The 25,772-nt window shown below is 59.6% G+C and overlaps 3 protein-coding genes across 8 annotated transcripts in view; 2 read left to right on the plus strand and 1 right to left on the minus strand.

The window, feature by feature from the left end:
- ACIN1 (apoptotic chromatin condensation inducer 1) overlaps positions 1–8,577 on the plus strand; it is a 43,853-nt gene extending 35,276 nt beyond the window's left edge. For 3 of the 6 annotated variants that reach the window (XM_055130069.1, XM_055130072.1, XM_012932994.2), the window contains 10 exons: positions 95–137; positions 2,903–3,036; positions 3,131–3,283; positions 3,726–3,867; positions 4,214–4,359; positions 4,910–5,017; positions 5,138–5,245; positions 5,440–5,764; positions 6,060–6,160; positions 7,640–8,577. In XM_055130069.1, the coding sequence (XP_054986044.1) occupies positions 95–137; positions 2,903–3,036; positions 3,131–3,283; positions 3,726–3,867; positions 4,214–4,359; positions 4,910–5,017; positions 5,138–5,245; positions 5,440–5,764; positions 6,060–6,160; positions 7,640–7,966 (1,587 nt within the window). In that variant the 3' untranslated portion in view covers positions 7,967–8,577. The remainder of the gene's footprint in view (positions 1–94; positions 138–2,902; positions 3,037–3,130; positions 3,284–3,725; positions 3,868–4,213; positions 4,360–4,909; positions 5,018–5,137; positions 5,246–5,439; positions 5,765–6,059; positions 6,161–7,639) is intronic. The other 3 variants (XM_055130071.1, XM_055130073.1, XM_055130070.1) reach the window with 3 other exon arrangements.
- Positions 8,578–8,905: 328 nt separating this feature from the next.
- On the plus strand, positions 8,906–19,996 carry CDH24 (cadherin 24). The gene is made up of 13 exons (XM_055133696.1): positions 8,906–9,362; positions 10,837–11,141; positions 11,258–11,552; positions 11,732–11,851; positions 11,923–12,090; positions 12,245–12,432; positions 13,508–13,761; positions 14,439–14,575; positions 16,686–16,807; positions 16,888–16,999; positions 17,168–17,416; positions 18,721–19,694; positions 19,780–19,996. The coding sequence occupies exons 2-12, from the start codon at positions 10,941–10,943 to the stop codon at positions 19,218–19,220; spliced, it is 2,346 nt and encodes a 781-aa protein (XP_054989671.1). The 5' UTR covers positions 8,906–9,362; positions 10,837–10,940; the 3' UTR covers positions 19,221–19,694; positions 19,780–19,996.
- Positions 19,997–23,880: 3,884 nt separating this feature from the next.
- On the minus strand, positions 23,881–24,801 carry PSMB11 (proteasome subunit beta 11). The gene has a single exon (XM_004609687.2). It carries the CDS (start codon positions 24,799–24,801, stop codon positions 23,881–23,883), a length of 921 nt encoding a protein of 306 aa, XP_004609744.2.
- Positions 24,802–25,772: the final 971 nt, after the last annotated feature.

The following is a 25,772-nucleotide window of genomic DNA, read 5'->3' on the forward strand; positions in this document are numbered from 1 at the left end:
CTTTGGAGTCTGTGCTGAGATTGCCCCATCTAACCTCTTTCCCCCCTCTCTGTGGGGTGTGTCTCTCTCTCCCCCCCCCTTTATATCTGTACAGAGTGCGCTGCCCAAATCATTCAAGAGGAAGATCTCCGTTGTCTGTAAGTCCAACCCTAAAATGTGCAATAAAAATCAGGAATACCATAAGAATTCAAGGTTATAGAAAAATAAATATCCATTCTTTATTTTTTTTTGGGGGGGGGGGAGAGGTGGCGGTAGCGTACCTGACAGTGCTCAGGAGCTTCTCCTGGCTCTGCTCAGGAGTTATGCCTGGCAATACTGAGGGTATGTATCTGGTGCCGGGGATTTGGTGAGAGGTTGGCCATGTGAGGTGGGCCACATGCAGGGCCAGCACCTTGCCCCCATACTCTCTCTCCCTCTCCTCCCCCCCAAACCCTACCAGACCCAACCATGCTCAGGGCTTACTTTTGGCTCTGTGCTTAAGGATCACTCTTTTTTTCACTTTTTTCTTTTGTGTGTGTGTGTGTTTTGGGTCACACTTTGCAATGCCCAGGGGTTACTCCTGGCCTTGCACTCAAGAATTACTCCTGGTGGTGCTCAAGGGACCATATGGGATGCTGGGAATCGAACCCTGGTCGGCCACGTGCAAGGCAAACACCCTACCCATTGTACTGCCGCTCCAGCCCCTCATCAAGGATCACTCTTTTTTTTTTTTTTTCTTTTTGGATCACACCTGGCGATGCACAGGGGTTATTCCTGGCTCTGTGCTCAGGAATTACTCCTGGCGGTGCTTAGGGGAGCATATGGGATGCTGGGAATCGGACCCAGGTTGGCCACATGCAAGACAAACACCCTACCTGCTGTGCTATCTCTCCAGCCCTCAAGGATCACTCTTGACAGGGCTCAGAGACCACGTGGGTGTTTGGGATAAAACTGGGGTCAGCTGTTCTGCAAGAAAAGTGCTCTAGTAGCTTTATTATCTCTCCATTTTCCCCCATCTCATTATTTATTTTGGTTTTGGGGGCCACACTTAGCCGGGCTAAGGGCTCTGCACTCAGGAATTTCTCCTGGTGATGCTTGGAAGGCTCTATAGGTTGCTGGGGATTGAACCCAGTTTGGCCCAAGGCAAGGCAAGTGCCCTACCGCTGTACTATTGCTCCAGCCTCTACTCCCCTCCCCCCTTCTTTTGTGGGTCACACCCAGTGATGCACAGGGGTTACTCCTGGCTCTGCGCTCAGGGAACCACATGGGATGCTGGGAATCGAACCCAGGTTGGCCATGTGCAAGGCAAACGCCCCTACCTACTGTGCTATCATTCCAGCCCCGGCAATGTAATTTTAATTTTCCTTTTTTCTTTTAAATTTTTTCATTCAGCCGGGCATGGAGCCCAGGTCCTCTACGTGCAAGGCATGTGCTCTACTACTCAGCCATTCCTGGGCCCCCCTGTACCTATCTTGTTCAGTTGTGTTGCTTTGAGCAAGACACTTCACTGGACTTGTTTCTGATTTGTAAAAACAACATCGTTGAGAAAACAGAGCAGTAGTATAGTGGCTAAGGCACTTGCCTTGCATACAACTGACCTGGGATTGATCCCGACATACGGTTTCCCATTGTGCTATTGCTCCAGCCACACCTCCCCAATTGGATTTTTGAGGAGGTGTGGCTGGAGCAATAGCAAATCCCCCCCCCCCCCATTGGATTTTTGGATCACCCTTTCCCACATTACACCCTATACTCAGCAGATATGCATCTTTTTTGGCAAGTGTTGGGTTTTATTTTGAAATTAAATGTCATTTCCCCTTACCTTTCTTAAAATTTGGTGCATTTTTGAGGCATTTCCTGTACATAGATGTACTCTTCAGAGAATTAACCTCTGAACCTTCAGAACTGGGAGAATTTTAAGAGACTCTTCACAGTACTTGCTGGTTCATGCTTTATTTTGAGAAATAAGAGAGTGCCCCACCCTTAAAACAATAGCCTTGTGGTGGAGTGATAGTATAGCCAGTGCCTGGTTTTATCTCCAGCATTCCATATGATCCCCTGAGTACTGCTTGGAGCAGTTGCTGAGTACATAGCCAGGAGTTACCTGAGCACTACCAGGTGTGGGCCCCAAAACAAAACAGCAACCCCCCCACAACCAGGAAACCCAGGCTTGCAGAGTTTCCCCAGTGAGGAACTCTGACAGCCCTAACTTCAATGTCAATCTATAGAGTGAAGGTTAAACTGAAGCTTGGTCAGGTCCTGTCCTGATCTTCATATTTATTTATTTATTGCATTTTGGGTCATACCTGACTGTGCTCAGGGGACCATATAGGATGCTGGGAATCAAACCCGGGTCACCCGCATGTAAGGCAAATGCCCTACCTGCTGTGCTATCGCTCCAGCCCTTGGTCTTCATTTTAAACTTAAATTTTAGTATCACATGAGAATTGTTGTCAGTCCCTTTATTGTTGACTCTGAAGGTCTCCCCCGTCTCCAAATAAGATTTCCTTACATTAACCTTTATTTTATTATTGTTACTATTTTGGCTTTTGGGGCATGCTGGAGGTGCTCAGGGCTTACCCCTTGTTTGCTCAGGGATCACTCCAGTGGGCTCCGGGGAACCGTGTGTGGTGTTGGGAATGGAACCTGACTCAGATGCATGCAAGGCATGCTCCTTACTGTTGCTCCAGACCTGGTTGTTTTTTTTTTGTTTTGTTTTGTTTTGTTTTGTTTGTGGTTTGTTTGATGCCAGGGATGATACCCAAGGCTTCATACATACAAGGATGTGCTTTACCACTGAGCTGCATCCCTGGCCCTTTAAGTTACTTTTTGACAAAAATTCCAGTTGACGGCTGTGGGTGCTGTGTGAACCTGCAGAGGGCCTGATACTATCTAACTCCTGGGTCCTGTTTCTTGGGGACAGCAGCTACCAAGGGGGTGCCAGCTGGAAACAGTGACACAGAGGGGGGCCAGCCTGGTCGGAAGCGGCGTTGGGGAGCCAGCACAGCGACTACACAGAAGAAACCGTCCATCAGCATCACCACCGAGTCGCTCAAGGTGAGGTGGGAGGAGCCGGGGAGGGAGGATGAGACATGGAGGTGGGAGTAGACATGGGCCCAGTGTAACGGGGTGGGGGGTATCTGTGTCCCAGAGCCTCATCCCCGACATCAAACCCCTGGCGGGGCAGGAGGCTGTTGTGGATCTTCATGCTGACGACTCCCGAATCTCTGAGGATGAGACGGAGCGTAATGGCGACGAGGGGAACCATGACAAAGGGCTGAAAATATGCCGGACTGTCACTCAGGTAAGGCTTCTGCACCCCAGTGTCAAGGGGATGGGGCTGTGGGCGCAGGGCTGGCAGATGAGCTAAGTGGAGGGGGCCCAAAAAGACAATCTCCCGCCTGAGTGTAGGGTAGAGGGGGCAGCTGACTCCCAAATCCAGACTCTTGCCAGTTCGTTAATTCTTACCTATGTGTTTAAATGCTCTGATGTCAGAAGTGAATGGTTGCAGCAAAAATTCTATTATGTACAGGAAAAAATTGACCTATTCCTGCCTTGGTTTTTCTGTGGCAGTATTGATGCATTATAATCCCAGGACCGGTGGAGGTGAACCTAACTAATGAAATCTGCCTCCTAGCGGAAGAAACGTGCTAGATTGATCGTACCCCACCCTCTCTCGCCAGGGAATCAGGCTGAAAAGAATGTACCCGTGTGGTGATTCAGTGTTTATCTGTCACCCACTACAGGTAGTGCCTGCTGAGGGCCAGGAGAATGGGCAGAGGGAAGAGGAAGAAGAAGAGAAGGAGCCTGAAGCAGAGCCCCCTGCACCGCCCCAGGTTTCAGTAGAGGTGGCCCTTCCACCGCCTGTGGAGCACGAAGTAAAGAAAGGTGAGTGGGGCAGCTTCCCAAATTCCCAGTTCTTTATTTGGACCCCTTTTAAAGCATTCCTTGTTTTTTTTTTTTTTCTTTATTGTATTTTTCCTCATTTACTCTTCACCCTCAACCCCCACCCCACCCCTCTACCTCCTAGTTTTTAAGCTACTTAAGGGTAGGGTTTGAATCTGTTTAGTCTTTGGATCTTTGAACAAGATTAGCCTGATCAGCCCCTTGCCCTTGTAAGCGTTTCACATATTGGGCATGGAAGAGTGACTGTTGCTGGGCAGGAGTGGAATTTGGGGGTGAAGGAGCCAGCACTCCTCCTTACTGAAACCACTCTATCTACTCTCTTGGATAGTGACTTTAGGCGATACCTTGACCCGAAGATCCATTAGCCAGCAGAAGTCTGGGGTCTCCATTACCATTGACGATCCAGTGAGAATTGCTCAGGTGCCCTCCCCACCCCGGGGCAAGATCAGTAACATTGTCCACATCTCCAATTTGGTAAGTCATTGTCCCCCCAAAATCCAGCGACTTTGGTGGTTAAAGAAGTTTGAGTTTGTGGGTCAGGGTAGGGTTAAAGCACTTGTCTTGCATCCTGTTGACCCCGGTTTGACTCCTCAGCATGATTCGTATGATCCCCTGCTTATGATCTCCTGACACCCAGGTATGGCCCACAGCCTCCAAAAAATTTTTGAGTTTTGGACACTTGCTTAGGTTTGACTCTAGCGCAACCGGTTACTCATTGATTAAGTGACTTATTAACCTCTTAGCCTTTTTCCTCATCTGAAAAGTAGAACCAGACCTTGAAGCTGTACTCTGCTAGACAGTTGGGGAAGCTTTGTTTGTTTGGACCCACACCAGTGGTGCTCAGGACTATTCCTGGGTCTGCACCCAGGGATCAAACCTGGCAGGGCTCGGGGGCCATGTGGGGTGCCGAGGATTGAACCCAGTCACATGCAACGCACTCACGGGCCCCAGCTTGGGGAGATTTTTAAGACAGACAAGTGACTTGTCTTCTGAAAGACCCTGAAATTCCCACTTTTGTTGGCAGGTGCGCCCCTTCACTTTAGGCCAACTGAAGGAATTGTTGGGACGAACAGGAACTCTGGTGGAAGAGGCCTTCTGGATTGACAAGATCAAATCTCATTGCTTTGTAACGGTGAGGGAAAGAAGCTGCTCTGTGGCAGGTGTCCTTGTGTGTGGAATGTGGGCAGGCTTACGGGCTCTGGCAAGGACGAATTGGAAGCCTAGAGCGACCTCTGTCTGCTTCCCCCACCAGTACGCGACTGTAGAGGAAGCTGTTGCCACCCGCACGGCTCTACATGGGGTCAAATGGCCCCAGTCCAATCCGAAATTCCTTTGTGCTGACTATGCTGAGCAAGATGAGGTAAGGCGCTGGGGAAGGAGGGGGGGCATTCTCTGCCAGGGCCTCGCCAGGGCCTCGCCAGGGCGAGTTACTGAGATTTCTTCTCCCTCTTTTTCCCCTTTGGCTCCTTCCGTTGAATCCTGGGGCCATCCCTGGATTCAGCAGGGTGATGGCCTCCTCCTTCCTCACTGTTTGTGTTCCTTTTTTACCCGTAGCTGGATTATCACCGGGGCCTCTTGGTGGACCGTCCCTCTGAAGCTAAGACAGAGGAGCAAGGTGTCCCACGGCCCCTGCACCCCCCACCCCCACCCCCAGCCCAGCCACCACAACATCCCCGGGCAGAACAGCGGGAGCAGGAGCGGGCAGTGAGGGAACAGTGGGCAGAGCGGGAACGGGAAATGGAGCGGCGAGAGCGAACTCGATCAGAACGTGAATGGGATCGGGACAAAGTTCGAGAAGGACCCCGTTCCCGATCACGGTCCCGGGATCGTCGCCGTAAGGAACGTGCAAAGTCTAAAGAAAAGAAGAGTGAAAAGAAAGGTACTTGGGGGCTGGAGTGATAGCACAGTGGGTAGGGCGTTTGCCTTGCACGCGGCCGACCCAGGTTCTATTGCTGGCAACCCATATGGTCCCCTGAGCACCGCCAGGAGTAATTCCTGAGTGCAGAGCCAGGAGTAACCCCTGAGCAATGCTGGGTGTGACCCAAAAAGGGAAAAAAAAAATGGAAGGTGCTTGGTATGGGGAAGCGTTCGCCCAGTGGTAGGTCGGAAAGGGACCCGAGGGACTGGATAAAGGGTCTCAGGCACGAGTCTGACACACTGTGTTCCCCCTTCAGAGAAAGCTCAGGAGGAGCCACCTGCCAAGCTGCTGGATGACCTTTTCCGTAAGACCAAGGCTGCCCCCTGCATCTACTGGCTCCCGCTGACCGACAGCCAGGTGAGTGGGCCCCTCCTCATGGTGCTAGCCGGCCTTCGGGAAGGAAACTCGGCACCATGCAGAGAGGCGGTTTAAGACCAGGTGGGGCCCCAGGGGCTCCACAGCTAAAAGCAAGCACCACAGCTATAACCCAGGTTCTGTGTCCCTTCATGAACGTGCAGCCTGTAAGGCACTGCCTTGCACACAGCTGACTCTAGTTTAGTTCCTGGCACCCCATTTTGTATGTCTTTAAGAAGCATTGCTAGGTGTGACCTAAAACCTAAATTGAAACTAAATTAAAGAGGTTGTTCTGTAGAAAAGCCAGAAACCAAAGGAGCAGAGAGGGCTCTTGGTGACAAAGCTGTGCATCTCCTGGGAAGCTGGCCCTGTCAGCCAGGCCGGGAAGTTGACTTTAGCCGAGAAACCCATATTTAAATTTTCATTGCTCTGCTTTGAGCAAGCTATCCGTAGCATATTTGATATGCCAAAAACAGTAACAATAGGTCTCATTTCCCTGACCCTGAAGGAGCCTCCAATTGTTGGGAAAGATGAGTAAGGAGAGGCTGCTAAAATCTCAGGGCTGAGTGTAATAGAGACATTACTGGTGCCTACTCGAGTAAATCAACGAACAACAACGGGATGACAGTGATAGTGTGATACTGCTTTGTTTTGTTTGGAGGTGGGGGGTCTGCAGTGCTGGGATTGATCTCAGGGTCTTGAACATGCCAAGTATGTGTTGTTCTGCTTGATCTCTCTCTCCCACCCCACCACTGATTTTTTTCCTTTTGTAAGTTTGGGGAGGTAAGGAGGGATGTTGAGTCCAGTGGTGCTCTAGGGGGCTACTACTCCTGGCTCAGTACTGGGGGTCCATGTGGTACCAGTGGTCAAACCCAGGCCTCTCATTTTCTACATGTAAAACATGCATTTAGCTGTCAGGTGTGGGTGCTTCTCATTCCTCATCCCCCCCACACCCCAAAAGTGTTAAGCCTGCCAAGCTATCTTTCCAGTCCTCTCTGGTTTTTGTTTCTAGAGTTCTCCCCTTCTTTAAAAAAAAAAATTAGATTTATGCTAGTCAACTGAAAAGTACAGACCATCACATGCCCCCAAAAAAGGTGGGAAAGAATGAACAGTAATTTGTTTACATAAGATGGCTAGGCAGAAGCAGGCCTGAGTGAATTTGGGGGCCCCATCTCTAGGCTAAGGACATTTGTACTGCTGAGTCTAGTTTTCTGCTTCACATCAGAGCTGGTAATGTCCCTGATTGGGGTCTGGGTGCAGGTAAGAAAAAAGGGAGACTGAGGCCAGAGAGATATGGAACCAACTTGTGTTCAGTCCTCGGCATCCCATATGGCCCTAAACCCTGCCAGAAGTGATCCCTTGAGCATTGAGCCAGGAGTAAGCCCTGAGCACCGCTGACTGTGGGCCAGGAAAATAATAGGAAAGGGGAGCCTGAAGGGAGTGGGCTGACACGCCTGTTCTCTGCATTCCTGCCTGCTACAGATTGTTCAGAAGGAGGCTGAGCGGGCCGAGCGGGCCAAGGAGCGGGAGAAGCGACGGAAGGAGCAAGAGGAAGAGGAGCAAAAGGAGCGGGAGAAGGAAGCGGAGCGAGAGCGGAACCGACAGCTGGAGCGGGAGAAGCGGAGGGAGCATAGCAGGGAGAGGGACAGGGAACGAGATCGGGACAGGGAACGTGACAGGGGGGATCGAGATCGGGACAGGGAGCGGGACCGGGAACGAGGCCGGGAGAGGGACCGCAGAGACACCAAGCGTCACAGCCGGAGCCGGAGTCGGAGCACACCTGTTCGGGACCGGGGTGGGCGCCGCTAGCCGGGGACACCAGGGTCAGCTGCTGGTGGCAGCCCCCCTGCCCCTGGGGTTCAGGGTCACAGAGTCACAGAGGGATAGGTACAATCTCCACCCCCCCAGAACCAAGGGTCTCTACACCTTTTGCCCTGTGCTGAAGCACGGCTGCCTCCGGTCCTCCCCACGTACCAAATGGAGCAGTGGCCGCTTTTTCTCCTGCTTCCCATAGCCTATTTGCAGACTTGGCCCTCTCCTCCCTCTCATTTCTCATTGTCCAGTCTGAGAGTGGGGGGGGCGGGTAAGTTAAGGAGGAAGGTGGCTGGCCGAGTGCGGGGGGGACAGTCAGGAGCCCCAAATATCTTTCATCTTTCCTCTGTCCTGCTCACCTTGGTTACTCTCACAGCCTCTTGGGAACAGCCGGGGCCAGGACTGGGTCACCTATGAGCTGAATCAGCATCTCCTCCTGAGTCCCGGGCCCCGGCAGTTCCCATTTCTTTGCCCTGCAGTCCTTGCCTCTTGTCCACCGGTTCCACTTTATATCCACCTTTTCCTTTTGTTCAATTTTTATTTTTATTTTTTTTATTATTAAATGATGTGGTCTATGGAAAATAATAAAAAATCTGACTTAGTTTTAACTGGTGTGTGAGTGCCTTTCCTTGGACAGGACCCGGGTGAGAGTCACGTTGACGTGCATATGGTGCACGTCACTGTGCCGACGTCGGTGTAGGCAGGCTGCAGCTTCCTCGGACACTCGCGCCCCTTCGGCACCTTGCCTGGGACCGGTGGAGGGTGGAGGGACCAGCCCCTGGGGGTGGAGGGATTCCCAAATCCCATGCAAGACCTCGTCACCTGCTCGCCGCCCGCGACTCCCGCGACTGCCACCAGGGAGCGGCAGCTGCCCGCTCCGGAGGCGCCTCTCCAGGAGCTCCCCGAAAGGCTCCGCTCGGCACCCCTCCCGCCGGTGTGCCTCGGTTCCCCGAGCCCGGCCCGCGGGGCGCTCGGGCCACCTTCCGGGCGCCCGGGCGCCCTCGGCCCTCACAGCCAGGCGGCGGCCGGGCCCCGCGGCGGCGGGCACCGAGTCCCGGGGCCGCGGCGGGGCGCGTGCGGGCCGAGCGCGCCCTCCGGGTCAGCCCCGGGCCACCGGCCGGCCCCCGCGCCGCATCTGTATGCGCCCCGCGGCCCGGCCCAGGCGCCGCCCCCGCCCCCGCCGCGCGGCCGGGCTGGCCGGGGAGGGTCGGCGCCGGGCGCTCCTCTCCCGCGCGCCTCCGCAGGCGGAGCCTCCTTCCCCCGCCCCCTCGTCTCGCTGCCTTGTTCTCGCCGGGGCCGCTCAGACCCGCAGCGGAGCCGCGGCGCCCGCTCATCGGCTCGGGGCTGCGCCCCGGGACCCGGCGGCGGGGCGGGCGCGCCGCGGCACTGCCAGGTAAGGGCGCCGCGCCCGGCCCCGGCTCCCGCGCCCCGCGCCCGCCCTGCCCCGCGCCCTTCCCCGCGCCGCCCGCCGGCCCCTGCCCTTCCGTCCTGCCCCGTCGCGCTCCAGCTCCTCGCCCCGCCGGCCCCGCGCCGCCTCCGCCGCTCCCGTCCCGGCTCTCCGCGTTCCCTTTTCCCGCTCTCCGTCGCTGCCCCGCTGCTCCCCGCGCCCGCCGCTTCCCTTCCCGCTATCCTGTTGCCCACCGCTCTGCCTTCCCTTCTCCCCCCCCCCCCCCGTCCCGCCCCCCTCTCGGGCCGGCTCCCCTCGCCTGTCCCTGGGGAAGGGAGGCACCGGCAGGTGTGTGTGTGTGTGTGTGTGTGTGTGTGTGTGTGTGTGTGTGCGCGCGCGCGCGCGCGCGCGTGTGTGTGTGTGTGTGTGTGTGTGTGTGTCTGCTCCGGGAACGCCGAGGGCCCCCTCCCCAGAATGAAGTTCTGGCGGCCTGCTCTGACCCTGTCCGCGGGGGCTCCCCTGCCTGCCGAGCCCGCACCCTCGCCCGCCCTGCACCCCCAAGCTCGCACCTGCCCCTTTCATGTCTCTCCTTCTGCCTGCCTGTGCCCGGCAGCCCCTCATTCTTGGTCTCACTCCCGCTCCAGCCGCTGGGTCGGCCTCTGCACCCCGTCGCTGCCCTGGCCCTGCCCGTCCGCAGTTCTCTCTCCCCCCCTCACTCAGCTCCCCTAGTCCCCCTTCAAGGACTTCAGCTGGTTCTGGAAGCGGGAGGGGTGCCTCTCTGAAAGGAGGGGTTTGCGGGCGCATCCCTGCCCTCGCCTGCACTCCCCGCGGTCTCTTCGCTGACCCTGACCCTCTGGAGACCACACCTCCGGGGAATCCCGGCCCCAGGGATAAAACCCCTTCTCCAGCAGCCCCGTTCTCCTCCCGTCCCCAGCCCCCTGGCAGCGTGCCCAGCCGGCAGGACAGAGAACAGGTTTGGGATTGCAGGACCCCCCAACATCCCTTCTCCTGTTTTCCTCCCCAGCTTCTCAGAGTTGACTGGCTGGAGATTTATCAGCCTGGAGGGCTGGAGGTGAATACAGGCTGTCTGGGGGGTGCAGGATCCACCGTCTGCTCTGACTTAGTCTGGCTTCTGGGCAGTGGGGTGTCTGATTTCTGGAGGGTTCATCTCCAGCATCTCCCTTTGCTGGTGTGTGTGTGTGTGTGTGTGTGTGTGTGTGTGTGTGTGCGCGCGCGCGCGCGCGTGTGTGTGTGTGAGAGAGAGTGAGTGCGTGCATGGGTGTGAATGTGTGCATGTGAGTATATGCATGTGTGTACATGTGTCTGAGTGTATGCGTATGTGTCCATGTATGTGAGTGTTCGTGTGCATGTGTCTGAGTGTGTGCGTATGTATGCATGTATGTGAATGTGTGTGCATGTGTCTGAGTGGGTGTGGGTGATGGGTAGTTCCCTGGTCCCTGAGCAGCCACCTGTCCTACAGGTGTGGCTCCATGGGGTAGCCTGGATGCATCGACCCCTCCGCCCCAGCCCGCTCATGCCTCAGTGTCCGGGTGCAGTGAACAGAGCCCTGGCTGGAGCCCAACCATGTGGGGCCTGGTGAGGCTCCTGCTGGCCTGGCTGGGTGGCTGGGGCTGCATGGGGCGCCTGGCAGCCCCTGCCCGGGCCTGGGCAGGGTCCAGGGGTGCCCCGGGACCAGCACTGCTGCGGACCCGACGGAGCTGGGTGTGGAACCAGTTCTTCGTCATTGAGGAGTACGCTGGCCCAGAGCCTGTCCTCATTGGCAAGGTAAGGCTGGAGCTGGCCCGTCCACCGTGACTCCAGGCCCCTGGGCGCTGCCCTGCGGCTGACCCCCATGCCTTGTGTTCGGGGTCCCGAGGCTCTGCCTTTCCCCGGCCCTGCAGCTGCACTCCGACGTGGACCGGGGTGAGGGCCGCACCAAGTACCTGCTGACCGGCGAAGGGGCGGGCACTGTGTTTGTAATCGATGAGGCCACGGGCAACATCCATGTCACTAAGAGCCTGGACCGGGAGGAGAAGGCCCAGTACGTGCTTCTGGCTCAGGCCGTGGACAGAGCCTCCAACCGGCCCCTGGAACCCCCCTCAGAGTTCATCATCAAGGTGCAGGACATCAACGACAACCCACCCATCTTCCCTCTGGGGCCCTACCACGCCACCGTGCCCGAGATGTCCAATGTGGGTGAGTAGCCCCCGCCCCACCTCCTGAAGTGCCCTCACCCGTCTTTCCCCCGTTCCTCTCTCCCCAGAACCCCCACGTGTGACTCAGCCCCCCTCGTACCTTGTCCCTCTGTTCTGCTGTCCCTCCCCTCCTGGCCCTTCTCCTGCTGAGTGGGGTTGCTGGCTCCCCCCACACCGTAGGGACATCAGTGATCCAGGTGACCGCTCATGACGCCGATGACCCCAGCTATGGGAACAGTGCCAAGCTTGTGTACACGGTGCTAGACGGGCTCCCTTTCTTCTCAGTGGACCCCCAGACGGGTGAGGATGGGGTGCGGGCACTCGGCAGGGCAGCTTCGGGGGACGCCGCTGACCCCCTCCTGTTTCCCCAGGAGTGGTGCGAACGGCCATCCCCAACATGGACCGCGAGACGCAGGAGGAGTTCTTGGTGGTGATCCAGGCCAAGGACATGGGCGGCCACATGGGGGGGCTGTCGGGCAGCACTACAGTGACCGTCACCCTCAGCGATGTCAACGACAACCCCCCCAAGTTCCCTCAGAGTACGGGGCCAGCACGGCCACCTCCCCCCCTGCCCCCCCCACACTAGGGAGAAGCCCCCTACCCCCACCCGGTCCCCTCGGCCAGACCCAGGGAGGAGGACGGGCTGGGCTGTAGAGACCGGGGCCTCCCTGAGAATGTTCTCCCAACCCTCAGGCCTCTACCAGTTCTCCGTGGTGGAGACGGCTGGGCCGGGCACCCTGGTGGGCCGGCTGCGGGCGCAGGACCCGGACCTGGGGGACAACGCCCTCATGGCCTACAGCATCCTGGACGGGGAGGGCTCGGAGGCATTCAGCATCAGCGCCGACGCTCAGGGCCGGGACGGGCTCCTCACGGTCCGTAAGGTCAGCCCCTGACTGCCCCGCCCCACGGCACACTCCAGCCGCCTTCTGTTTCATCTGTTCTGTCATTGTTGTTGCGGGGTGGGGTGGGCTGTGCTTGGGGCTTCCTCCTGGCTCTGTGCTTAGCGATCACTCCTGGCGGGACTTGCGGGGACCAGGTGGGGCGCCAGGGATCAGACCCGGCTCAGCTACGTGTCAGGCAAAGGCCCTGGCTTTTGTACTCTTTCCAGTGTCTCTAGCTGGCTTTCTGGAGCTCACTCAGGGGCCCCTCTGTGTAGGCAGGTAAAAACCATGGTCATCTGGGGCTCCAGAGGGAAGCCTGAGGCCCAGAAAGCAGGGGAAGGACCTGCTTGAGGCTTTTGTTTTGTTTATTTTTGGGGGGGGCTACACCTGGTGGTGCTCAGGGGTTATTCCAGGTGGGGCTCAGGAATCATATGGGGTGCCGGAGATTGAAACCCGGTCAGCCACATGCCCTACCTGCTGTACTATCTCTCCAAGACCAAGTGTCTCTCCCTCCCTCCCTCCCTCTCTCTCTCTCCCTCCCTGTTCTTCCCTCTCTCTCTCCCTCCCTCCTTCTCCCTCCTTCCCTCTCCCTCCCTCTCTCTCTCTCCTTCCCTCCCTCCCTCCCTCCCTCCCTCCCTCCCTCCCTCTCGCTCTCTCCTCTCTCTCTCTCTCTCTCTCTCTCTCTCTCTCTCATCAGTTCTGGAATTGAGCCCAGGGCTTCACACAAGCAAGGCAAGTGCTCAAAACTTTTCCTAAAGCAGGGCCAGAGAATTACCTCGGTGGGTTAGTTCCATTTGTCTTCTGCAGAGCTCACCTAGACTTGATCCCCAACATCCCATGTGGTCCCCTAGGCTTACCAAGAGTAATTCTGAGTGCAGAACCAGGAGTAACCCCTGACTGCTGCTGGGTGTGCATTCCCAACACCCCCCCTTCAAAAAAAAAAAAAACACTTTCCTAGAGTCAGTCTGTGCCAGTCTTGAGGACAGACCCGGGCTTAGCCACTCAGCACTTGGCGGCAGCCACATCCACTCACCCCCGCGCCACACATCACAGCTTTCCTCTCTCCTCGCCGCAGCCCCTAGACTTCGAGAGCCGCCGCTCCTACTCCTTCCGCGTGGAGGCCACCAACACGCTCATTGACCCGGCCTACTTGCGGCGAGGGCCCTTCAAGGACGTGGCCTCGGTGCGTGTGGCCGTGCAGGACGCGCCCGAGCCACCTGCCTTCACCCAGGCTGCCTACCACCTGGCAGTGCCCGAGAACCAGGCTCCCGGGACCCTGGTGGGCCAGGTCTCGGCCGCCGACCTGGACTCCCCGGCCAGCCCCATCAGGTGAGCTGGGGTGTGGGCTCGGCCCACTGAGGGGATCCCCTCACCCCTGTCCAGCAGGACGCCCCCAGGCTTGTGTGTGGAGGCCTGGGGTGTCTCCCCCCTCTCCAGCACGGCCTGGCTCCCCCCACCCCACCCAGCAGCCCCTACCTCTCCCTCCGGGTGGGCAGGAGCAGACGTTTCCCGGGCGTCTCTCTCGTTGTTCTGTCCATGTCTGGATCACTAGTGATCACCCTCAGCACTTCATACTTCCCCCCACTGGAGGCGCTGAGTGACCCAGGCCCCGGGGATGGCTGTCACCCAGCCTATGCCCAAGGCCGCATGGTCAGTAAGGGGCAGAGTTGGGTCCAGATGCCACTCTCGACCTCCCCAGCCAGCGTGCCCCCCTTCCGCCCCCTTTGTAATGGGGTCGTGGGGGTGGGGGGCACGTTAACCTGTGCCAAGGTCACCCTGTGGGTCTGAGGCTGAGCTGAGCTAGAGCCTGGGCCCCTGAGCCCCCAGGACACAGCCCGGAAGCCTGGGTTTCCCTTCCGCCTCTGCTCTGCTCCCACCCCGAGCCTTAGGCCTGTGACTCCCCAGGGACACTGTCTTTGAAGGGGCCCGAAGGCGGGTTATGGCCCTGGGAGCAGGGGCAGGTCCTCCTCCACAGCGCCCGCCCGCAGCCGGCCCCTCTGCCCCAGGTACTCCATCCTCCCCCACTCGGACCCAGAGCGCTGCTTCTCCATCGAGCCTGACGACGGCAGCATCCGCACCGCGGTGCCATTGGACCGAGAGACACGCGTCTGGCACAACCTCACAGTGCTGGCCACGGAGCTCGGTGAGGAGCCTGCCCCTAGCCCTGGGGAAGCCGCGCCCCCCCCCCCACCCCTGCCCAACACATCCCTCTACCTGCCTGTTGCCGGGGCACCTCCCGCCATCTGGCCACTGGGTCCCGAGCGCGGACCTTGGCCACCTGGAGGTCGTGGCTCTAGGGCCCAGTTGAGCGCAGCCCCACCCGGTGTATCTCCCCTTACCGGATGGCAGCCACCTGCAAATAAATCAGCCCCCCGGGAGCCTCATTAAGCTGCGCCCTGGCAGGCCCTGCCCTCACCTCTCTGCCGCAGATCTGGGGAAGGACAAGCACCTTGTCTGGGTGTGTGGGGCCCCTCCTGCCCCCTCAGTCGCCTGTCACCAGCACGCGGCTCAGCTGCCTCTGTGCAGATCTGGCCCAGGGAGACAGGCGTCCCCACATGTCAGCGTGCCTCCCCTTAGCTCCTCTGCGGGCAGGCTGTGTCCTGTCCGTGGGAGCTGTCATCAGATGCATGGGTGTTGGTGCGTGTCACTGGAGGGCTGTGGGAACCCGCTTCTGTGTGGATAATTGCACAGATGTGAAAGTCCCTGAATATGCGTGGACACAGCTATGAATACACAGCCGCCGCTGGCCATGCATGTGTCTGTTTGAGTGTCTGTGTAGAGGTACGTGTGTGTGGTTAGTTGTGTGTAGCTATAAGGGGTTGTTTGTATCTCTGTGGAGTGTGTGTGTGTGTGTGTGTGTGTGTGTGTGTGTGTGTGTGTGTGTGAAGGTTTGTGGGCAGATGACCACTTACTGTAGATTTTGTTCCAAGTACCAAATAGGAATTAGGGCTGGAACTATGCCAGTACAGTGGGCAGCGCATTTGCCTTGCATGAGGCTGACCTCGGTTTGATCCCCAGCATCCCATGTGGTCCCCCGAGCACCAGGAGTACAGTCCTGAGTGCAGAGCCAGGGGTAACCCTTGAGCATCGCTGGGTGTGCCTCCTCCCTCACCAAAAAGAAAAAGGAATCAATTCACGCACGGAGTCCTCACTACTACTTTATGAAGAGAGTGTATCAGGCCCTCATTGTATGAGGAAACCTGAGCAGAGGGAAGTCAGGCCCCTCCCCGGGGTCACGCAGAGATGAAGGTTGATGAGCATCCGAGATGGCGTCACGCGCTTCCGGCTGTAGGTCTGGGCTGCCTCTGGCACTCCCGAGGTGTGGGAGGCACGTGTGTATTTATGGGCACCTGCCGTATGGCACGTGGAGCTGCCTGCCCCTGGGAACATGTGTGTGTGTTGACTGTGCTTGTGGCTGCCTGTGTGTGTTACCCTGACTTCCACGTTCCTGCAAAATCCTCCACTCCAACCCTGATACCAGCCAGTGGACCCTGGGCCCTCAGTAGACACGGAGCCCAGCCCAGACCCTCTAGGCACACAGTCCACTCTGCCCAGGCTGAGAGCCCAGCCCCTCTACCAGGCCGGCCAGCTCTCTGGAGGAGACAAAGGAAGTGGGAGGCCCCACCCAGGGATGGTGAACCCCAGAAAGTGCGGGGGTTCCCTACCTTGTTCTCCGTGGATGGCATGAACAGTGAGGAGCAAGGCAGGGTCATGGTGGGTGGAACTGAGAAGGGGGTTGGTGGAGAGGGGGCCTGCGCCTGGCCTTGGGGTCCCACCTGGGCTGGCTCTGGTACCCCGTGCATTGCGCAACTCCTCCCTTGCCCCGGTCAAGGCTGAGGGACAGTCGCTATGGCACCACCAGCTGTCAGCTCCCTGGGAGAGGTGGGTGTCTGTGTGTGTGTGTGTGCACGCAGGGTGCGTCCTCTGCCATGGCCTCGCTGGGCGGGGGCACAGGCCATCCCGTATATTAGAGAGAACAGCGACTCGGCGTGAGCTGCATCTGTTACCCATGCTGAGTATCTAGCCCCTTCCTGGGTGTGTTGGAATTCCTCGTGGCTGGGGGAGGCGACGGTCCTGCTGAACAGAGGTGGTTCCGTGCGCATTATCTGGGGTGCTCCACGGATGGGGGCTGTGCTTGGTCCCTGGCAGAGACACACGTCCTGTGCCCTCCCGGTGCTACACATGTGCTGGCTCTGGGTAAACTGTCGCGTGTGCATGGGGGGTGGGGGGGTGTCTTCGTGTTCTGGCTTCAGACAGCTCCGCGCAAGCGTCCCACGTGCAAGTGACCATCCAGACCCTGGACGAGAATGACAATGCCCCCCAGCTGGCTGAGCCCTATGATACCTTCGTGTGTGACTCTGCAGCCCCCGGCCAGGTGAGCGGCGGGGGTGAGGCTGGGAGTCCGGGCCCCCCGCGCCCCCAGGCCCGCTTCCTACCATGTTTCTCTCCCTCCAGCTCATCCAAGTCATCCGGGCTGTGGACAGAGACGAAGCTGGCAACAGCAGTCGAGTGTCCCTGCAGGGGCCCGTGGGGCCTGACGCCAACTTCACTGTCCGGGACAACAGAGGTGGGTGATCCCCTGTGGCCGTGCTCCCGCCTGCCCCCCCTCTTCCACCCCAGCCCTTATGGGGTCTCCACCCAAGCCCCCCAAGTGAAGGCAGAAGTGCTCAGTGGCTCTTTCCGCCTCCTGGGGAGGGCCGTTGTCTCAGGAGGTGCTCTTCTTCTTGTCCCTCAGACGGCTCCGCCAGCCTGCTGCTGCCCCCCCGCCCTGCGCCCCCCCGCCAGGCCCCCTACCTGGTCCCCGTGGAGCTGTGGGACTGGGGGCAGCCCGCCCTGAGCAGCACGGCCACCGTGACCGTCAGTGTCTGCCGCTGCCGGCCTGATGGTTCCGTGGCCTCCTGCCGGCCCGAGGCTCAGCTCTCACCTGCTGGGCTCAGCACTGGGGCCCTGCTGGCCATTGTCACCTGCATAGGCACCCTGCTCGGTGAGTCAGAGCACAGGCGGACAGAGAAGGAGGCGGCAGGGCTGTGGGAGGGAACTGGCCTTCAAGATCCAGGTCTTCAGGGCTGTGTTGGGAATAGGAACCATGATTCCAGGGGCCGGAGCGACAGGGCGTTTGCCTTGCAAGCAGCCAACCTGGGTTCAATCCCTGGCATCCCACAGGGTTCCCCCAACACCGCCAGGAATAATTCCTGAGTGCACAGCCAGGAGTAACCTCTGAGCATCCTGAGCATTGCCAGGTGTGACCCAAAAAGCCAAAAAAAAAAAAAAAAAGAATCCTAATTCCATAAAGAAAAATTCTCCAGTGGGGCTAGAGCGATAGTGCAGTGGGTAGGGCACTTGCCTTGCACATGGATGGCTGGTCCGGGATTGGTCCCTGGCATCCCATATGATCCCCCAGGCAGGAGTAATTTCTTAGTACAGAACCAGAAGCAATCTCTGAGCATCCCCAGGTGTGCCCCCCCAAATAAAGCACACCCACTTCACCCCACTCCTCCCGCTCCCACCCCACCACCCCTATCCCCGCTGGGGTAGCCAAAGTGAGAGTATAGTGGGTAGAGCACTGTAACAACCAGTCTGACCCCTAGCATCCAATAGAGTCAGGGGCCAGAGAGATAGTACAGCGGGTAGGGAGCTTGCCTTGCACAAGGCTAACCAGGTTCCACCCGCAGCACCCCATATGGTCCCCCGAGCACTGCCAGGAATAAGTGCAGAGCCAGGTGTGCCCCAAACCAAAATTAAATACAAAACCCAATATGGTCCCCCAGGAGTCATCCCTGAGAGCAGAATCAGGAAGTCTGAGTACAGGGGGGGAAAGCCTGTTTTTTTTCTGTTGTCCCGAAAAGCTCTGACTTGGGCTGCCAGGTGTTACCTGAAATAAAAAAGAAAAAAAAAAAAAAGAAAACTAAAATCCACCCTAGTGGGGCCAGAGCGACCCTAGTCATCCCTGGCACCACATATGGTCCCGGGGGCACCGCCCTGAGTGTTTCCTGTGCCGGAAGGGAGGCTGGTTCCTGGTTTTCACCCTGCCCTCTGCATTCGAGAGATAAGTCCCGGTCTCAGAGCCCTTGCGGGGGCCCATCTGCAAGGATCCCCCCAGCCGGCAGAGTTGTTTGTCTCGCTGGCTCCTGGCCACATCAGGGTAAAGGCTCCGCAAAGCGGAGCAGCTTCCCCCACAGGCCCCCTCGTCGACCCCTCAATCAGGAAGGCTTGAGGCCAGGCGCCCCGGGAGGGAATAGCCCCCCGCCCCTCCTGCCGCCGACTCAGCGCGCGCCCCTCCCGCCCCAGCGCTCGTGGTGCTCTTCGTGGCGCTGCGGCGGCAGAAGCAGGAGGCGCTGATGGTGCTGGAGGAGGAGGACGTGCGCGAGAACATCATCACCTACGACGACGAGGGTGGCGGCGAGGAGGACACGGAGGCCTTCGACATCAGCGCCCTGCAGAACCCCGACGGCGCGGCCCCGGGCCCCGGGCCGCCGCCCGCGCGCCGCGACGTGCTGCCCCGCGCGCGCGCCCCGCGCCAGCCGCGGCCGCCGGGACCCGCCGACGTGGCGCAGCTGCTGGCGCTGCGGCTGCGCGAGGCCGACGAGGACCCCAGCGTGCCGCCCTACGACTCGGTGCAGGTGTACGGCTACGAGGGCCGCGGCTCCTCCTGCGGCTCGCTCAGCTCCCTGGGCTCGGGCAGCGAGGCCGGCGGCGCGCCCGGCCCCGCGGAGCCGCTCGACGACTGGGGGCCCCTCTTCCGCACCCTGGCCGAGCTCTACGGGGCCAAGGAGCCCCCGGCGCCCTGAGAGCCGCCGCCGCACACGCCCCCGCGGAGGGAGGGCGCCCCGGCCGGCCCGGGCAGGGGCCAGCAGCTCGGCCCCCCACCCCGGCTCCTCCCAGCCCCTCCCCGCGTGTCCATCCACAGCTGCTCCAGGGCAGCCGCCTGGGTCCTCCCTCTCCCGTGTCCTCTTCCTGCGTCCCCTGCGTCTCTCCAGGGACCCTCTGTGCGTGCGTGCGTGTGTGCGTGTGTGTGTGTGTCTGTCTGTCTGTCTGTCTGTCCCCCTCTTCCTGCGTGGCTCCGGCTCCGAATCTCTGTCCTGGCACTGTGACTCCACTTTCTCCGTGACTCTGTCCTGTCTGTCTGTCCTCAGCCCACATCCACCCCCATTCTCGCGGGGTCCCTGGGACTAGCTTTTGGATTTTTCTGTTGTCCATCCCCAAAGCAAGGAAATCTTCCAGCCACTGCTGCCCACCCTCCTGCAGGGGACGTTCTCCCCCAGGTCAGTGACCCTAGATGTCGGGGTGCGGGGAGACGGAGACACGACACCCCCACCCGCTGACCTCCAACCCCTCTCCTGTCTGCAGACCTGCCCGCATGGTCCCATCTGTCACTCATGGTCTCATCCTGGCTCCGCCGGCCTCCAGCACAGAGAGGGAGCCCGCCCACCACCCAGGGCCCACCTCCAGCCCCCAGCTGCCTCTCTGGGGCTGGGTACCCGGAGAGCTCTCCAGGCATTGTTCTGTGTGTGCTTCCCAGGCCCCTGGAGGGGAGGGGAGGGGCAGAAAGGGGGAGGCAGCAGCGGGAAGGGGAGAGAGGGAGGAAGGGGAGGGGCCCCCATCTCTAATTTCATAATAAACAAACACTTTATTTTGTAAAGGAGTGCTCGGCTCTGTTTCTGTAAGAGAGGCTGGCAATCGCTCCCCAGTCTCTCAGAGAAGAGGGTGTGTGCTGGTTGGGTTAGGGTCTAAGAGATGATGACGCTACCCCCACCCCCCACCCCTGCTCTCTGGGTGCCTGTTGATCTCTGGCCAAGGAAATTAAAATGTGGGGTGGAAGAAGTTGGGGTACTAGGAGGAGGGGAGAATGGGGCCAGAATGATAGAACAGCAGGTAGGGCATTGGCCTTGCATGCGGCCCAGCAGGGCTCGATCCATAGCACCCCACTTGTCCCCAGGGCCTGCTAGGAGAGTGATCCCTGGGCACCCAGCCAGAAGCAAGCTCTGAGCACCGCCAGGTGTGCCCCCGACCCATAAAAGGGGGAGAGCTTAAAGACTAAGAGCACAGAGGGGAGGCACCTGCCTTACACGTGGCTGACCCCAGTTTGGATCCCCAACTACCCACATGGTTTCCCAGCACCACCAGGCTTCCCTTCTGAGTACTGAGTCAGGAACAGCCCCCAGCACTGCAGAGTGCGGCCCCTATCCCACCAAAAATGAAAAGTCTAAAGGAGGAAGAGAGAAAACAGGTAGTGGGCAGCAAAGAGGACAAACTGCGTCCTGCTGGGGTCCCTGGTGCTAACTGGGGAAGGGGAGGCAGGGTGAGAGGACACCACCTGAATCCTGACCACCACCCCAGCTATTTTTTTTGGGGGGGGGATACCCACCAGGGCTCAGGAGCTAGCTCTGCTTAGGGCTCGGGGGTTGCTCCTGGTGGTTCTTGGAGGACCATGAGGTGCTGGGGACCAAACCCGGTAGTCCCCCATGCAAAGCATGCACACAGCCCATGAGCCCTCTCTGGGCCCCTCGACGGCCATGTTACTCTTCTAGGAACACAAAGGAGGGAGAGAGATTAGGGAGAGGCTGTGCCACCCTCAAAATCCATTCCTGGGGCGGAGAAGGGTCGTGGTGGGGGAGGGGAGAGAGCAGCGAGACCCCACTTTGGCAGGCCTCTCGGAGGCAACACAGGCTGGCGTTCCACAGCTGACCTGCAGCCGGCTGTCCCTCGGGTGTGGGTGCTGCAGGGGTGGGAAATGCCTTCTCTCACGCCTGCGTGCTTCAGCCCCCAGTAGGAAAACAGGGACCCCACCACCACCGTGCAGAGGTGGGAGGTTGTCCTTCACTCTCTGGAGTGCTGGAAGGGATCACCTGGCCACCCAGAGGATGCTGTGAGGAAGCATGTCCAGGAGGAGAAAAGAGGCAGGGCCACAGGCAGAACAGGCTTGTGGGACCAGCCCATGGTGGGCAAGGTGACCAGGTCCCCCCCACCCCCCCGGGGTCAAAGGGCCTCCGCTGGGAAAGAAGGGACAGAGTCCCAGGCTACTCCTAGGGAGGGGCCAGTCACTGAAGTAGGTTTCTGGGCTTTGCCTGTTCTCCCAGCTCAGAAAAGCTTCAAGGAAGGTCTGGGGACACAGGACAGGAGATAAGACATTTGCTTTGTACACGGTGGACCCAGGTTTGATCCCCAGTGTCCCATATGATCTTCCAAACCCCACCAGGAGTGATCTCTGAGCACAGAGCCAGGAGGAAGCCCTGAGAACGGTCAGGTGTGACTAAATAAATAAAAGTAAATAAATAAACTTCAAGGAAAGAGGGCCAGAGAGATGGCTCAATAGGCTGAGTGCAGGGTTGGATCCCTGATATCAGTTGATCTCCTGAGCACAGAGCTGGGAGTAACCCCCAAACGTTTCCAGGTTTGCTACCCACCAAAAGAATTCAAGGATAGAAATGGAGTTGCTGGCAAGACCTACGGGTGCATCTTGGCTATCAAAGCACCTCTGGCAGCCGGGGGTGACTCGGGGAGAGCGCACACTTCTGCTCTGTGAGCGCACACTTCTGCGGTGTGAGGAGCCAACCCGGCCACAGCTCTGCATGGGCCAAAGCCATCAAGCACTTAAACCTGTGATGCAGGGCTCAGAGATCATAGTGCTCAGGAGTGGCTCCTAACAGTGCTCAGGGGACCATTGGGACTGGGACTGAACCTGGAACTTCTGCATGCAAATACATTTCAGCTACTGAGGCTTCCTCTGCAGCCCCAAGTCGTCCTTCCAGGGCCTGGGAGATCCTCAGCAGGCTGGACGCCTGCTATCACTGCTGCCTGCCCCTTCCCTGAGGCCTGAGGAAGGACTGTGGGAGCCACCGCAATGCTCCTGGGCCCTGACTAAAGGCCCCTTCTGCTGCTCCCCCAGTTCTTCCCCACAGACCCCCGTACCCCCATTATGATTCTTCTTAAGATTTTTTTTTTTTTGCTTTTTGGGTCACACCCAGCAATGCACAGGGGTTACTCCTGGCTCTGCACTCAGGAATTATCCCTGGCTGTGCTCGGGGGACCATATGGGATGCTGGGAATTGAACCCGGGTCGGCCACGTGCAAGGTTAACGCCTTACCCACTGTGCTATCACTCCAGCCCCTCTTCTTAAGATTTCTTGATCTTTCCTCCCTCCTTCCCAGTCACCCTTGCACCAGCCGGCCTGGAGGTCCCCTGTCTGGCCTGGGGGACTCCCGAGCCCAGGCTGTAGTGCTGGGGTTGGGCTGGGCTGGGCTGGGGCAGGAAGGGAGCCAGGAGGGGTGGAGGGAGAGGAAGATGGTCCACCCGCTGCACACCCCTTCCTTCTCCCCACCCGGGATGGGCAGGGTCCCTCCGGAACCTCAGCCCGGCACAGCCAGGCTTGCTGGGAGCTGGGGGTTGGGTGTGCTGAGCGCCCGCCCCTGGGCTCTGCAGTTCCCTGCCTCCCTCCCGCGTGTGGAGCCCAGGAAGGAATTTGCTGGAAAGAAGGGGAGGAGGGGGAGTCGGTGGCTCATGTACCCTCAAGGTCACCAGTGTCTAGGCCCAGCAGTTCCTTCCACATCACTGCCAGAGCTGGGGTGGGGCAAGGAGGGGGAGGCAGAGCTTAGGAGGGGTAGAGGGAAGGTTGAGGAGAGAAGGGCAAGGGAGGGCTGAGGAGAGGAGGCGAAGACAGGGCTGAGGAGAGGAGGGCAAAGGAGGGCTGAGGAGAGAAAGGCAAGGGAAGGCTGAAGAAAGGAGGGCAAAGGAGGGGTGAAGAAAGAAGGGCAAGGGAAGGCTGAGGAGAGGAGGGCAAGGGAGGGGTGAAGAGAGAAGGGCAAGGGAGGGCTGAGGAGAGGAGGCAAGGGTGGGGGGTGAGCAAGGGGCCTGGGAGGAAGCCCGGCCCGGAAGCAGGCCAGCTCCAAGCCTCCTCACCGTCACTTACTGTGTCACGGGGCGGGGGGTGGAGTGGGGTGTTACACAGATCTTTGACTCCTCTTCTGTAGACTCACGCTACAGTCACCTCAGACAGTGACCTTGACCCGTGTGTCCAGTGACAGAGTCTGGGCAGTGGGGGGCAGCAAAGAAGGAGCGTGTGTGGCTCCTGTCCCCACTCCTCAGCAGGGTGTCCGTGAAGCGCCCCTCCCACCCTGGCCTCATTCCCGTCCCAGCTCGCCCACCTCGCCCAGGTGAGAAGCTGGCAGCGGACCCAGGGAGGGAAGAGAGGGGGAAGTGGGGAAGGAGGGAAGGAGGCGAGAAAGGAGGGTGTGGAAGGAGCTGGGTGGCGGGTGGGCAGCGTTTGCCTCTGAAGAAGAACGCGGTGCCAACAAGGAGGCTGGACCGTCTATTGGGTGTGGATCACACGTCGGGTTTGCTGCCAAGAGCTCTGGGAGGTGAGGTGGGCAGGGACGGCGGGAGCAGGGAGCCAAGCAGGGGGCTGTTCCCCTCCTCCCGCGTGTTCCTAGCCCCCAAGTCCTGCCCTCCTGTCACGGCACTTCCTCTGCCTGTGTGGGCACCTCTGCAGGCAGCCCAGGGTCTGCGGGTGCTGGTTCCCCGGAGATGTCCCCACTGTCCCCGGCTCCCGGGGGGCTGGCGGGCCCCCGGCCGGCCTGTCCTGCCTCCTCCTCTTCTTCATCCTCTTCGTGGGGTTCCGGGAGCTTCTGCAGCTCTGAGTACAGCCCCCAGGCATCGCAGCGGGACACGTACTCCCACCCGCTCTCACGCACGTGGAAAAGGTCCACGGAGCCCCCCGAGTAGGCATCTCGGTGGGTGGCGTGGGCCACGGCGCGGCGTGCCAGGGCGTAAGCTTCCTGGGTGCTCATGTCGTAGCGGTAGCCCCGGTCGAGCACGCCGTAGGCATAGGGGGAACCGGAGCCCACCGAGAAGATGTCCCCCTGCAGGCGGGTGCCGTCGCTGTAGACATAGAAGAGCGCGGGGCCCGAGTGGTCCCAGCCGCACAGGGCGGTGGCCACACACAGGTCCAGCCCCCGGTAAGGAGCCATGAGAGCTGACAGGAGCTTGGCGGCGCCCGCCACGCTGGGCAGCTGCCCCTGGCGCAGGGCGTACAGCCGCAGCTCCCGCTGCAGCACCCGGTACCACGTGGCACAGTCTGCTGAGGTGCCCGACGTGGTGCCCAGGAGGTGCCGGTGCACCGGGATCACCTTGAGGGAGGCCGGACAGGCCACGTAGCTGCCGCAGGAGGACCGTGTGTCCGCGGCGGCGATGACTCCGTGCTGGAAGCGGAAGGCCAGGGTGGTGGTGCCGTGGGCCAGCCTGGGGCCATGGACCTGCAGGAAGGTCTTCGGGTCCCAGCCCCGGGGCATCGCCCAGCCACCAGTTGGGGGCAGGTGAGGTGAAGGCTCCTGGGCATCCGGGCACTGCCACTTGCACACGTCCTGCAGAGCCATCTCTGGAGCCAAGTGAAGGTGGAAAGGCGGCCGGCAGGGACTGCGGGTTCCAGACGGGCCGGGAAAGGACGCTGAGGAGAAGCTGGGCTGCAGCCAGCGCCGTGAGGAGGCGTGTCTGGCTCCCGGCCCCCTTCTTCCTGACCCCAGAGCAGGCTTGGGGACTGGGTGGCTCAGGGAGCAGGCGTCCCCTCTCCCAGGACCCAAGTGAGGAGACAGGTTGGGGCCAGGACGCTACCGCCCAGGACACAGCTGAGCGTCCCCACGGAGTCTCCTGTCTGTCATCCTCAAGGTGCTGGCTGGGTGGGGGCTGGGATAGCTGCAGAGGGAGGACCAGGGCTGGGCTGGCTTGTTCTCCTGTGCCGGGCGGCGGACAAGCCAAGACACATAGGGCTCTGACCCAGCCTGCAGGGGTCCCAGCAGCGGAGCAGAAGCTGAGGCAGTGAGTGCGCCAGGGCGTCTGCTCTGGTCACATTTCCAACGTCAAGGTGGGAAAGAAGACTGAGGGGCGGGGGGAATTGCTTAGTGGTGTGGAGCATGGCTCTGCATGCGGGTCCATCCCCAACACCTGAGTGCCGAGCCAGGAGCAGCACTAAACACCACAAAACTGAACAACAATGACATAAAGGCAGTGGGGTGAGGGGTGGGGGTGCCAAAGAGACCGTACAACAGGCAGGACGCTTGTCTTGCACGCAAGCTGACCTGGGCTTGATACCTGGCATCCCATATGGCCCCCTAAGCACCATCAGGATTAATTCCTGAGAACCAGGAGTAAGTCCTGAGCATTGCTGGGTATGGCCCCAAATCCCTCCCCGCCATAAAAAGTGGTGGGGTGTGGGGGCTCAGGGAGAGGGAGGGAAGTCGGCTGAAACAAGGACAGAAGAGAAAGGAACAAAATAATCTTCTCTGGGGTGAACGCCCTTCCAGAAGAGCAGGAGGTTACTGATGGGCCAGGGTAAGGCAAACTGAGGCCT

Source organism: Sorex araneus, chromosome 3 (assembly GCF_027595985.1).
Source record: "Sorex araneus isolate mSorAra2 chromosome 3, mSorAra2.pri, whole genome shotgun sequence".
In the NCBI taxonomy this organism is placed as follows: domain Eukaryota; kingdom Metazoa; phylum Chordata; class Mammalia; order Eulipotyphla; family Soricidae; genus Sorex; species Sorex araneus.

Bases quoted from the DNA above. Each gene is read 5' to 3' on its own strand.
- CDH24 (XM_055133696.1), top strand. From the start codon at position 10,941: ATGTGGGGCCTGGTGAGGCTCCTGCTGGCCTGGCTGGGTGGCTGGGGC. The intron at 11,553-11,731 runs GTGAGTAGCCCC...CCCACACCGTAG, and splicing joins GCCCGAGATGTCCAATGTGG to GGACATCAGTGATCCAGGTG. The intron at 17,000-17,167 runs GTGGGTGATCCC...CTTGTCCCTCAG, and splicing joins CACTGTCCGGGACAACAGAG to ACGGCTCCGCCAGCCTGCTG.
- PSMB11 (XM_004609687.2), bottom strand. From the start codon at position 24,801: ATGGCTCTGCAGGACGTGTGCAAGTGGCAGTGCCCGGATGCCCAGGAG.